Source organism: Oncorhynchus gorbuscha, linkage group LG17 (genome assembly GCF_021184085.1).
Source record: "Oncorhynchus gorbuscha isolate QuinsamMale2020 ecotype Even-year linkage group LG17, OgorEven_v1.0, whole genome shotgun sequence".
NCBI classification, from domain to species: Eukaryota; Metazoa; Chordata; class Actinopteri; order Salmoniformes; family Salmonidae; genus Oncorhynchus; species Oncorhynchus gorbuscha.
The window spans coordinates 21,906,958-21,919,278 of record NC_060189.1 but is presented as its reverse complement, the minus strand read 5'-3'; the positions used below and the strand labels follow the sequence as shown (position 1 = coordinate 21,919,278).

The 12,321-nt window shown below is 43.0% G+C and overlaps 1 protein-coding gene across 5 annotated transcripts in view; it reads right to left on the bottom strand.

Annotated features, from left to right (window-relative positions):
* The window catches only part of LOC124002251 (pleckstrin homology domain-containing family G member 3-like), a 63,294-nt gene that overhangs the window by 16,496 nt on the left and 34,477 nt on the right, over positions 1–12,321 (bottom strand). For all 5 annotated transcript variants that reach the window (XM_046309622.1, XM_046309618.1, XM_046309620.1 and 2 more), the window contains 9 exons: positions 11,639–12,147; positions 9,075–9,175; positions 5,232–5,301; positions 5,073–5,119; positions 4,805–4,955; positions 4,254–4,385; positions 3,312–3,494; positions 3,132–3,224; positions 2,960–3,046 (listed from right to left, as the gene is read on the bottom strand). In XM_046309622.1, coding sequence (XP_046165578.1) covers positions 2,960–3,046; positions 3,132–3,224; positions 3,312–3,494; positions 4,254–4,385; positions 4,805–4,955; positions 5,073–5,119; positions 5,232–5,301; positions 9,075–9,175; positions 11,639–12,147 — 1,373 coding nt within the window. The remainder of the gene's footprint in view (positions 1–2,959; positions 3,047–3,131; positions 3,225–3,311; positions 3,495–4,253; positions 4,386–4,804; positions 4,956–5,072; positions 5,120–5,231; positions 5,302–9,074; positions 9,176–11,638; positions 12,148–12,321) is intronic.

Here is a 12,321-nt window from a genome sequence, read left to right as displayed (position 1 = left end):
TGTATGATAAACATCACTGCACATTTGAAAGATATATGTTGCGTAGAAATCCGAAGAGGGTGGCCTGCAGAGATCGGTGGGAGCGACTGAGGGAAGATGAGGGTTGGGATGTGGAATTGGAGACAAGTGGGAGTGGAGTTGCTGTGCGGGAGATTGACCGTCATTCTAAGATAAAAGTATATATATATATATTTAATTTTTTACCTTTATTTAACCAGGCAAGTCAGTTAAGAACATATTCTTATTTTCAATGACGGCCTGGGAACAGTGGGTTAACTGCCTGTTCAGGGGCAGAACGACAGCTCGGGGGTTTGAACTCGCAACCTTCCGGTTACTAGTCCAACGCTCTAACCACTAGGCTACGCTGCCGCCCCGGCATTTTAATCAAATGAAAAGTACATCAGAATGACACTGAGGGGCAGTGTTTTTACAGCTAATGCCAGTTTGGCTGATGCGGTGCAGGTGTTTGTACACATGTGTGTATATATATATATATATATATATATACACATGTGTGTATATATATATATATATATATATATATATATATATATATATATATATATATATATATATATATATACACACACAAATTCTCATTCAAATGCACACATACACAGGTAAATAGTGCCACACAAACAGTTGGCCTTGCAGTTACGGTTTTTGTTGTCCTTTTGCATTTTGTTTTCTTCAGTCTTTCTCTTTTGTTCATTTTGTTGGTGCATGGGGGGGGGGGTCTTGAAAGGGGGAATGGAATAATTTTAAAAATATTAAAGTAGTATTTCTTCTGGGGGGTGGAGGCCTTGGAGGGCTGGCGGTTGGGAGCTTGGGCCGGTGGATCGCTGGTTCAGGACTCTTTTTTTAAACCTTGTGGGTGATCTGTCGACATGCCCTGGAGTAGCGCGTTGACCCTGGTTGCTTCTGTGTGTCGCTCTGGATGGGAGTGTTAGATGACTAATGTGATGTAGTTGAGTGGTTTCACTGCAAGTATATTGTATGTTTTAAGCATTCAATAAAAAAAATAAAGAGTGGCAGAGTAAGAAATCATTTGAACTCTTGAGAAAAGCCATTAAGGTTGTCCAAAGGAGAGAGTAAGAAACGGTCCGACTTATTTGTTTCTAGAAAATGAGTAAATAGATTACAATTAAGGTACAGAATGTTTCATCAGAAAGTAGGAAGTCTCCAAAATGGTCGATCCTTTTGACATAGCAAAAGTTTATATCCAAAAGTAGAGGGTGCATGGTCCGAAATGACAATAGCTAAGTATTCGCACGAGTCAACTGCTGGCATGAGTGTGTCATCAATGAAAAAGTAATTATACGGAAGGTGTGGTAGACATAACAAAAAAATTGAAAACTCCTTCACAAGAGTGTTTTGTAATATCCAGGGGTCAGTGCAACCATTCCATTGAATACATGTGGAGAAAGCTTTGGACATCATTGACTGATGGGTTCTAGGATGGGAGTGATCTAATTTTCGATCTATGACAGTTAATATTTCCTCCGAAGCTCAAATAGTGACTGTCCAAATGGATAAGAGATTGTTAGTGAAGATTACATAGTCCCAGTTTGGAGCGTAAACATTCAGCAACACCATGGGTGTTTCACAAAGTGTACAGGTTACAATAATGCATCTTCCTTTTGAATCTGAATTCCGTCTGACGGAATGAAGGGTATCTTCTTATGAATAAGAAAGGCAGGCCATCTGGCCCTAGTGTTGATATTTGAATGATAAAAACTGAACCACCCATGTGCTACGGAGTCTATATATTGGTCTGTAGATGTTTAAGATGAAGAATAATTTGGATCTCTTGATTGGTCCATTTAGCCCCCTCGACGTTCCATGAGGTGAGCCTCACTGAGGCACCACTTTTTAAATGTTTTTTATTGAACCTTTAACTAGGCATGTCAGTTAGGAACAAATTGTTATTTACTATGGCAGCCTACCCCGGACGACACTGGGCCAATTGCGCGCCGCCCTATGGGACTCCCAATCACGGCCGGTTGTGATACGCCTGAAATCTAACCAAGGTCTGTTGTTACGCCTCTAGCACGGAGATGCAGTGCCTTAGACCACTGCGCCACTCAGGAGCCCTTTTGTGTTGGTAGAGTGATAAGTCTTTCATTGATGATAGTGAATTTGAATTATCAGATGTCTCAATCAGTTGTGATGTATTTCACAGAAAATAACTAGGCCAAACCTCAAAAAGTATCTCTATCAGAACGTGACATCTGCCTTCTCTTATCGTTCGGCCTAGTACGTACTATGCCAATTCAATGTGCCCAGGCTAAAACCGGTAGTGAGGGGGAAAACTTCTTGCCCCAGGTTCTTAGTGAAAAATTCAGACATTAATTTAATGGCAGAGCCCTTTGAATTTTCTTCAATATTTGAACGCCGTGAAAAATTCTATACCATCTATGGTTTCGGAGAGGAGCTAGTTTTTCTCCAGCGATGTGCACCTTTCTTCCAGTGCAACAATTCTGTCACTGTAGCCAGATGGACAATGGATGTTGAGCAAAATCTGTTGGCCATGGCCATCTATGGCCATCTTTTGCAACGCTATCGAGAGTAGCTGATATTGGGGCCAAAGCAGCGTTCATTGTCCCTTTGAGTTCTGGGAATCATGAAGCAAAGTTTGTCAGAGACGGTAGGTAGGCCTGGTGCAGAGTTTTCAGTCATCCTAGAGTTTCGTTACGATTTCTCTTGTCTTTGGGACGCAGTTTACGAGCTATTTTCAAGTAAGTAGTTGCGTTAGACTTTTGAAAAAAGTTAGTGAACTAGAAAATGTATATTTTAACTTTTGTTGAAAAGAAGAAGCCATCCACACATACAACCTTCATTCACATGTTAACCCAGAAGCCAGAGCATTAGTTTAGAGGGAGGGATTAGAGTTGGCTGGTGCAAGACTGTGGGCTACTTGACAGGAGTGGAGAGGAAACCCTTGTCACTATAGATTTACCTTCTGTGGGACGATGGTGTGGTGGTTCTCTAGAATCAGTTTCTTGATATGATGAGCCCAGAGGCGCTTCTCCTCTACAGTCTTGGCCTGAAAAAGACACTTGTCAATTATACTGAGCTCATACAGAACTACTCTTATTACAAGAGAGGACGGGCTTATGGTCCACACTCACCTGCACAGTGTGAGGCTGCTTGGGATGCTTGAAGTGTATCACACTGAAGTGCAGGGGGTCCTTGGCGCTGTCAAGCAGCATCAGGGTTGAGCACTGAAACCACAGGGAGCAACGTTACGCCAGCCCAACAGAGCTAGCTCATGGCATTTGGGTTAGGCTCCTCTACTTTTTGTTCATTACCAATATGTGTGTCTTGTAGACATAGTGCTCTCCTCTCTTTTTGGTGATGAGGAGCATCTTGTCAAAGAGGAACAGCATCCTGGTGTTCTTGGCACGTTGGACCTGGAAGGTTCCCTCCAGCACCAGCTCTCCATACGTAGTGAGGTCAGGACCCTTCCAGTTGATCAGGAGAGACTGGATCTCCTGCACACACACACACACACACCTGATAACATCTAGGTCTCCTAAACCTAGTCTGTGTACACAACACTGACAAAACTGTACATAAAAGCATACACAAGGGGTGAAAAGTCTGAAGAGAACAGTATTTGTTTAATGCGACAACAGAAAACAACAACAGGTAGGCCAGGAACCCATGGGCAGTGAACTCACCATCTAATCAAAGGCATAAATTGAAACAAATAGAAAACCCAGCAGACACTGTGGCCCTGTGGTAGATTTATTGAGTTTATTGCTTTGGCCATTTTGTTTCTAAAGATTTAGGCTTCAGCAAACGTCTTAAGGTTGATTATGGAAGTTAACGGGCTGCTTTATTGGAACAACAAAGACTGCAACTAAACAAAAAAAAATGGAATAGCCTGCCCCCACACAGTACAGTAAACTCAGTCAGCGAGTTACTGTGGGAGCAGCAGGAGAGCAACCTGGAATAGTTGCTGGGTGACTAAAAGGATCCCCCATCAACACAACCTCCAGCAAGACAGTGAAACAGTATACTAAAGCTATGGCCATGACAGACAGGATAAACTATGAGCAGAGCAAGAGTAGCTACACTTCATTAACTGATATAAAACCTATTGAGAAACAATCACATACAAAATTAGCCCAATTAGATACACCTGCATCATTATATAACACAATAGTGGTAGGTGTGTAACACAATAGTGGTAGGTGGAAAGGGGCGAGTCAAATTCCATTCACCTCTCCCTGAGTAGCCATACTGACCTGCAGCCTGACAGCGTGCTCGTGTTTCCTCTTCATGTCATTGATGTACCAGGCCACCCCGGTCATGGTGTCAATGGCCTCCTGCACCACCTCATAGCCCTCCTTCTCAGGGTCAAAGTGCTTGGCGATCTCCTGTTAGAGGGAAAACAGCCAGAACATGAGGAATCAAGACCTCTGGAATGAAGTTGAATGTGTTGTTGTATGCTATACAATGCTCTACCATTTCCATCTTATCAGGTTAAAAATGTATTGGCCTCCTGTCAAGGGACCCCACAATCAACATGCAATTGCAGAAGTACAATTCTACACAGCTTACTTGGAAAAGGTAGTATGCAGTACCCATAGAAAAGGTAGTATGCAGTACCCATAGAAAAGGTAGTATGCAGTACCCATAGAAAAGGTAGTATGCAGTACCCATAGAAAAGGTAGTATGCAGTACCCATAGAAAAGGTAGTATGCAGTACCCATAGAAAAGGTAGTATGCAGTACCCATAGAAAAGGTAGTATGCAGTACCCATAGAAAAGGTAGTATGCAGTGAGGACCAGTGTACCTGCAGAAGTAGGTGGTATTTGAGGATCCTCTGGACAGGTTTGAGCAGGTAGGACCCCAGGGGGAGAGAACGCTTGAGGAAGGCCTGGCGATCCCTGAAGAACTTGGCCAGAGTCGTACTCCTCATGCAGTCGGTCAGTGTACCCACAGAGCTAGAGGGAACACAAGTCAATGCATCGTATTATATGACTTCCATTGTAATTTAAGGTTACAGATTCTTAACATGTCCCCCAAAGGTTCCAGAAAAACCTTTACATTCTTCTACTTACTTGGGGTAGTTTGTGCAGTACTGTGTATAGATTTCAAAAGCGTCACTCTATAAAATAGCAAAGGGAGGAAAAACACAAAACCAGATCAATAACACTCCAGCCTGTCCAGCTTCCCGATGATAGGTATCAATTCAGTCTGTGTGAGTGGCCTCCTCTCACTTTGTCTACGAAGCAACTGGCCACAGCAACCGGGTCATTCTCACACATGTCCAGAGACTGCAGCAGCTCACTGTGGAGGAAGACAGACCGACGCAAGACTAGAATAAGGTTTAGGTCGGAGACCACAAAATAAATTCAGTGTAAACTACATCCAGGTACTATGTTAAGTATGAAAACATGGTTTATGTTTTGCATGGCTGAAAGCATTTGTTCTGGTTAACCTCGTTCTGCCCAAAGACTCAACAGGGTCAGGTTTCCCACAGCAGAGTGGACACAAGGAGAGAGGGGTCACCATGCAAAAACATAAAAGGAGTACAAAACCAACAAAAGTTGTTTTTACATGGTCACACACAAAATCAAACACTTTCATAACTTACAACACCCTTCAGCTGCATGGGCTGACGAAATAAAGGATCAACATAGCAATATGAGCAGCTAACTGATCGCTGCAGCTGTACATAGTCTATTGGTAAATAGCCCACCCATTTTCACCTACCTCATCCCCATACTGTTTTTATTTATTTACTTTTATGCTCTTTTGCACACCAATATCTCTACCTGTACATGACCATCTGATCATTTATCACTCCAGTGTTAATCTGCAAAATTGTAATTATTCACCTACCTCCTCATGCCTTTTGCACACAATGTATATAGACTACCATTTTCTTTTCTACTGTGTTATTGACTTGTTAATGGTTTACTCCATGTGTAACTCTGTGTTGTCTGTTCACACTGCTATGCTTTATCTTGGCCAGGTCGCAGTTGCAAATGAGAACTTGTTCTCAACTAGCCTACCTGGTTAAATAAAGGTGAAAAAAAAAATATATATATATATGTCAATATGCTGAGTACAATGGTATGTCTTTATATATTTTTGTTTTGCCTGAAGACAAATATTTTCTTGACAAATCATGAACATGTTCCAAGACATTCTTTCATCAAGCCAATATGTGGCCTATAGTGGCAGGGAAACATTGTTTCTGTTTCAGGGGTACAAGAAGATTTCAGTGTGGTGACCTTAACAGTGACCTGACCCTGAAACGGGAGCAGTACTGTAGCTTTAATAATAGCATGACTCAGATGCAGTCACTGGTCAGTCATGCACATCTATAAACTGAATGACAAGTCTAGGACCATCTGAAAACCCTGTGTATGAAAATGAACTGTACTACAGTCTGCTGCGTGAGACATTCATTCTCCAATACAATGACAAATGAGAATGCCATTTCACATCTCCTCAGAGGTTCATACAGTTTCTGCTTGAATTAATGTCCTCCATCACCTGGGAAATGTGCATGAGTTGCACATGTTTGCAAACCAGTGCTTTAAAAGTACGCTTGGCTCGGATCAGCTCACCCTGGGCCCTTGCTGCGACTGAGTCGTGCCAATTAGCAGGGTTTAGCCAAGATTATGGAAAGTGTAACGCGGGCAATGGCACGCATCCCCAGGCTGTAACAACCATGTCTGGGTCAGATAACAGCCATGTCTGGGTCAGACTACATCTTAGTAATCCAGTCTAACTTCATTTACTTTATAAAACAACAGCAAACTCCCCACTCCAGTGTAACACATTGTATATTGATGCTGTAGTTGAGGCAGAGGGATGCACATGAAAACTCGCCCTGCTTAAGATGTAACAATCACTAATCAAAAGCTCTATTTTACACTGGTGGAAATCTCATACAGGTGAAGTCAGAAGTTTACATACACCTTAACCAAATACATTTAAACTCAGTTTTTCACAATTCCTGACATTTAATCTCAGTAAAAATTCCCCGTCTTCGGTCAGTTAGGATCACCACTTTATTTTAAGAATGTGAAATGTCAGAATAAGATTAGAGAGAATTATTTATTTCAGCCATCACATTCCCAGTGGGTCAGAAGTTTACATACACTCAATTAGTATTTGGTAGCATTGCCTTCAAATGGTTTAACTTGGGTCAACCGTTTCGGGTAGCCTTCCACAAACTTCCCACAATGAGTTGTGAATTTTGGCCCATTCCTCCTGACAGCTAGTGTAACCGAGTCAGATTTGTAGGCCTCCTTGCTCGCACACGCCTTTTCAATTCTGCCCACAAATTGTCTTTAGGATTGAGGTCAGGGCTTTGTGATGGCCACTTCAATACCTTGACTTTGTTGTCCTTAAGCCATTTTGCCACAACTTTGGAAGTATGCTTGGGGTCAATGTCCATTTGGAAGACCCATTTGCGACCAAGCTTTAACTTCCTGACTGAGGTCTTGAGATGTTGCTTCAATATATCCACAGAATATTCCTACCTCATGATGCCATCTATTTTGTGAAGTGCACCAGTCCCTCCTGCAGCAAAGCACCCGCACAACCTGATGCTGCCACCCCCGTGCATCACAGTTGGGATGGTGTTCTTCAGCTAGCAAGCATCCCCCTTTTCCCTCCAAACATAACAATGGCCATTATGGCCAAACAGTTATATTATTGTTTCATCAGACCAGAGGACATTTCTCCAAAAAGTATGATCTTTGTCCCCATGTGCAGTTGCAAACCGTAGTCTGGATTTTTTATGGAGTTTTGGAGCAGTGGCTTCTTCCTTGCTGAGCGGCCTTTCAGGTTATGTCGATGCAGGACTCGTTTTACTGTGGATATAGATACCTTTGTATCCGTTTCCTCCAACATCTTCACAAGGTCCTTTGCTGTTGTTCTGGGATTGATTTGCACTTTTCGCACCAAAGTATGTTCATCTCTAGGAGACAGAACGTGTCTCCTTCCTGAGCGGTATGACGGCTGCGTGGTCCCGTGGTGTTTATACTTGCGTACGATTGTTTGTACAGATGATCGTGGTACATTCAGGCATTTGGAATTTGCTCCCAAGGATGAACCAGACTTGGAGTTCTACAATTTTTTCTGAGGTCTTGGCTGATTTCTTTTGATTCTCGCATGATGTTAAGCAAAGAGGCACTAAGTTTGAAGGTAGGCCTTGAAATACATCCAGAGGTACACCTCCAATTGACTCAAATGATGTCAATTAGCCTATCAGAAGCTTCTAAAGCCAAGACATAATTTTCTGGAATTTTCCAAGCTGTTTAAAGGCACAGTCAACTTAGTGTATGTAAACTTCTGACCCACTGGAATTGAGATACAATTAATTATAAGTGAAATTATCTGTCTGTAAACAATTGTTGGGAAAATGAGTTGTGTCATGCAAAGTAGATGTCCTAACCGACTTGCCAAAACTATAGTTGGGTAAACAAGACATTTGTGGAGTGGTTGAAAAACAAGTTTTAATGACTTCAACCTAAGCGTATGTAAACTTCCGACATCAACTGTAAATGCACCGGAAACATTATTTTCAACCATTGGGTTTTTATGGCACTACACCATGAATGGGAATCATGTGGGAGGAGCCTTACTCTGAGAGGATAAGGATGTTTTATTTTTTCTCTTTTGGCATGAGGCTTGGTGAGCATATGCTGCACAACAGCTTCATATCCCATCCAAATGGGTGCACAGAGCAGGTGATCGTCCTGATAACGTCTGGAGCAGAGTTGACATATACAGCCATAGTGTGATTTGTCTCATTCTTTACTCATCCCAATCTGCTGTGTTGTTCTAGGCCAATCTGCATTTGGTGTTGGTTAGTCAGTCATTTTGTCTTTGTCCCGAAAACAGATTTAGATGGATAAACTCTCCAACACAGCCATACAACAGATGTCCTGCCGGGAAGCCTTTGAATCTTTGTCAAAAGAACATTCCACTAAAAAGGTCAATATATCTTCTCAACGTCTGCTCAAAGGTTTGAGTGTTAGGTTGAGTTGTTTTTGTGAAGACTGTCTGTAAAAATAAAACAATTATATTTGCAAGCTTACCTGTTGAACTCATATATGTCCTCTATATTCCCAAACAGGGAAGAAACCTGGTCTGGACGAATGGGAAGGTTGTCCATGTCTATGATGTGAGCCAGGTAATCCTAGAGAAACAATAACACTGGTTATACTGGCCCGACAATCTGCCTAATGAAGAACCATCCTGGAGTGAGTGCTCTGTCTAAAATACAATTTCTGATTATTTGCAGTAGAGGGAGCTTGTGTATAGATAAAGTTGAACATGCTCAAGCGGTTGCCTCCTTGGTGGATTCCGCTTCAAGTTATTACACATCCTGTTCACAGGCTAAAAAGACCACATAGGATTAAGTCTATCTGCTGTCGATTACAACAAAACTGCAAGACTCATGATTTATGTGTTCAAATCTAAGCTGTTCAAATTGTTATTTTAAGGATTTATTACTTGTTACTGTGAGGTCAGTAGTTCTGTAAAAAAACAGTCTCAGACCAACACAGTGTTCTCCTCCCATGACCCCTCTCTCATCAGGCTGCAGGACTACTCTGGGGTAGACAATATCAACTAAAAACATAGGCACAGTTGCTCCTCTCACCTAATTACACGCATGTTTGTACACAAACACATGCACACATCCAGTCAGTGCAGAGTAAAGTAGAGTCCTCACACACGAGAACGTTTTGCATTCCTCTATAGAGTTCCAGAGACTTGTAGAATCTATGCCAATGTGCATTGAGGCTATTCTGGTGGCACACCGCCCTATTAAGACACTATGTTGGCATTTCCTTTATTTTGGCAGTTAGCTGTATGTACAGCCTACTATTAGACTGTCAGCTCAAGGTTAGGTCTAGGCTTGCGGTTATGGATGGGTAACCCATAAAGGGTAATGCCCTCTAGGGGATGGGAGGGGTAAGGCTATGGAACCCAGTAAACAGATATTGACCCACAGAATTTCAGGACATCTGTCGAGGCGGAATTGGAGGTGTGAGTCCACCTGTCACACAGCTGTCTTAGAGCTGAGATTAAGAGGCTTCTGCTTTATGATATGGTGTGGAGGAGCATGTTCCTGGATAGTTTGTGTAGAGCAGACACTAACAGTAGCAGGACAAAACCAAACAGATGAATCATCAAATACATCACTGAAGTGACAAGTTTAACATCCCTGCTACTGTAACTTTGCACAATAAGATGCTACTGCAGAGCAAGTCATTGAAATGCTGCATTTAGATTGGAGAGGTTGAACTTTTTGGGGGTTGAGAGAATTGTAGATTTTGTTATTGAAAAATGGGCCAGCTTTTTCCCACCTCAACAGCATGTGGGAAAAACACAGTTGCTACTCTCCTATGTTTCTTCAGTTGGCATTGTGATGGCTGTGTTTTTGTTGGCCATTGAATGCTAGGGCCCGGAGGGCTCCGTATCCTAGTTTGGGTCGCAGTGCAGCAGGCAGCTAGGCAGTGCTCACGGAAAAGTGGGAAGTCCAGTGGAAGTGTGAGAGTGTCTGGGGAGCAGGACTGTGTCATTACTCTGGCGGATGCTGTAGCGAGGGCTCGGTAAGGGCAGATCTCCCTTCAACACCTAGGGAAGGCGCCAGCAGCCCAGTCAGAAACAGAGACTCAGTGAGGAGTGCCCGTAACACACTACCTCTGACCTGTCTGCATCATGTGTTAAAGACATTATAACCTGCACTTAACAGGACTTACGCCACCATACTCCTGTCAGTACTCATCCAAAGAGGATCATTATTCCAACCTGAAGGGTGCAATAGGGGAGGCTGATCAATCTGCACAGTTGGTAGTTGTTTGACTACAAAGGCAGCAGCCATAAGAGACCAGTTGACTTGATTGCAGAGCGGATGAATCAACTCTGTCCCATTTGCCACAACTAGAAGATGAAATCAGTAGCAGCTGTTCAAATCTCTGACCAAGATCATCAGGGGAGAAGTTTCTGCCTTGAGATGCTGCTGTGTCCTGGCCCTGATTCTGCTTTAGAACTAAATACGTGAAAAGATCCCAGTCTCAGCTCTGTATGCTTTCACAGTAATATAAACATATAGAAAGCATTAACCTACATACAGAAGCTTAACCACACAACAGCTACTCTATAATTCTAATCTGCTGGTCTTACAGGCTATAATGGTTACATACTATGGAATTTTCCATCTGATATAAGAATGCCATTTGGAAAAGAAATGCAACTGCTATTGTGAGTTACGAAATACACAGGGAACATTTGTCTGAACCACATCTTTAAAAAAACAGGAAATCAAACTAGATCCTGGTAAAACAATCAACCCTAGAATATTTTATTGGTAACAGAGACACGTGGCTTCAAAGGCCAGCAGTCACTTGGAAAATTGAGAACCTAAACCCATGAAGCCCATTCCTTTGTCTCATTACCGGCCAACTCCAATAAATCACCTCTATATAAAAGGAGGTACAGATATTAAGTAATAACTACATACCATTCCAAAAGAAACACTGAAATTACCTATTAAATTACACTAATCATATGGCCTATAGTGAAAAGATTGCATTGATTAAGATCACGTCCTAATAACCAGAACTGATTGGATGTAACCCTCAAGGCGACTCACCTCCACGATGCTGCGAAGGTCCCTGACATACATGCGCTCCGTCTCAATTATCTCCATGACTACATGGTCCACGTAGCTGAGCTTAGGGTTGGGCGCCATGGCTTCAGTGGCAAAGGGTGAGTTATGGGTCTGAGGTGCATTAGTCCTCCTGTTGGTGGTGGCGTTGTTGTTGCACTGGGACCTGGTCTGACTGTGGTTCAGCCACTGGTCTCTGGTCCCCCCCTGGCTGAGGCCCTGCGTCTTGATCTGTGGCTGCTCCCTGGCTCCCTCTGCAGGGCTGAGCTCCAGGTCAATGTCCGCTCCACTGGGGGGAGGTGGTGTGGAGGGGAGGGCTGAGGTACTGCCGTAGAGGCAGTGGCTGTCCTGGGAGGAGACTGAGGACAGAGTGGACACCAGGCTCACTGGACGCTCAGCCTCTCCCGCTGAGGGGTCAGCACAGAGCCGGCTGTAGCCGTCTTGTCGCTCATGGCCACCACTGATGGAGAGGGCAGAGTACAACCGAGGAGATTCTGATAGAGAGAGGAGAGAGTGAGAATGAGAATAGAGTCTCAGGGCACATGGGCAGAAACAGATTGTTAAAATTGGCACATTCCACGACATTTTAGATCCATCTTAATCAAATACTGTAGTCAGATGATATGACAGTATGAACTCAGTGTTCAGCGTCCCAGCCTGAAGAAGAG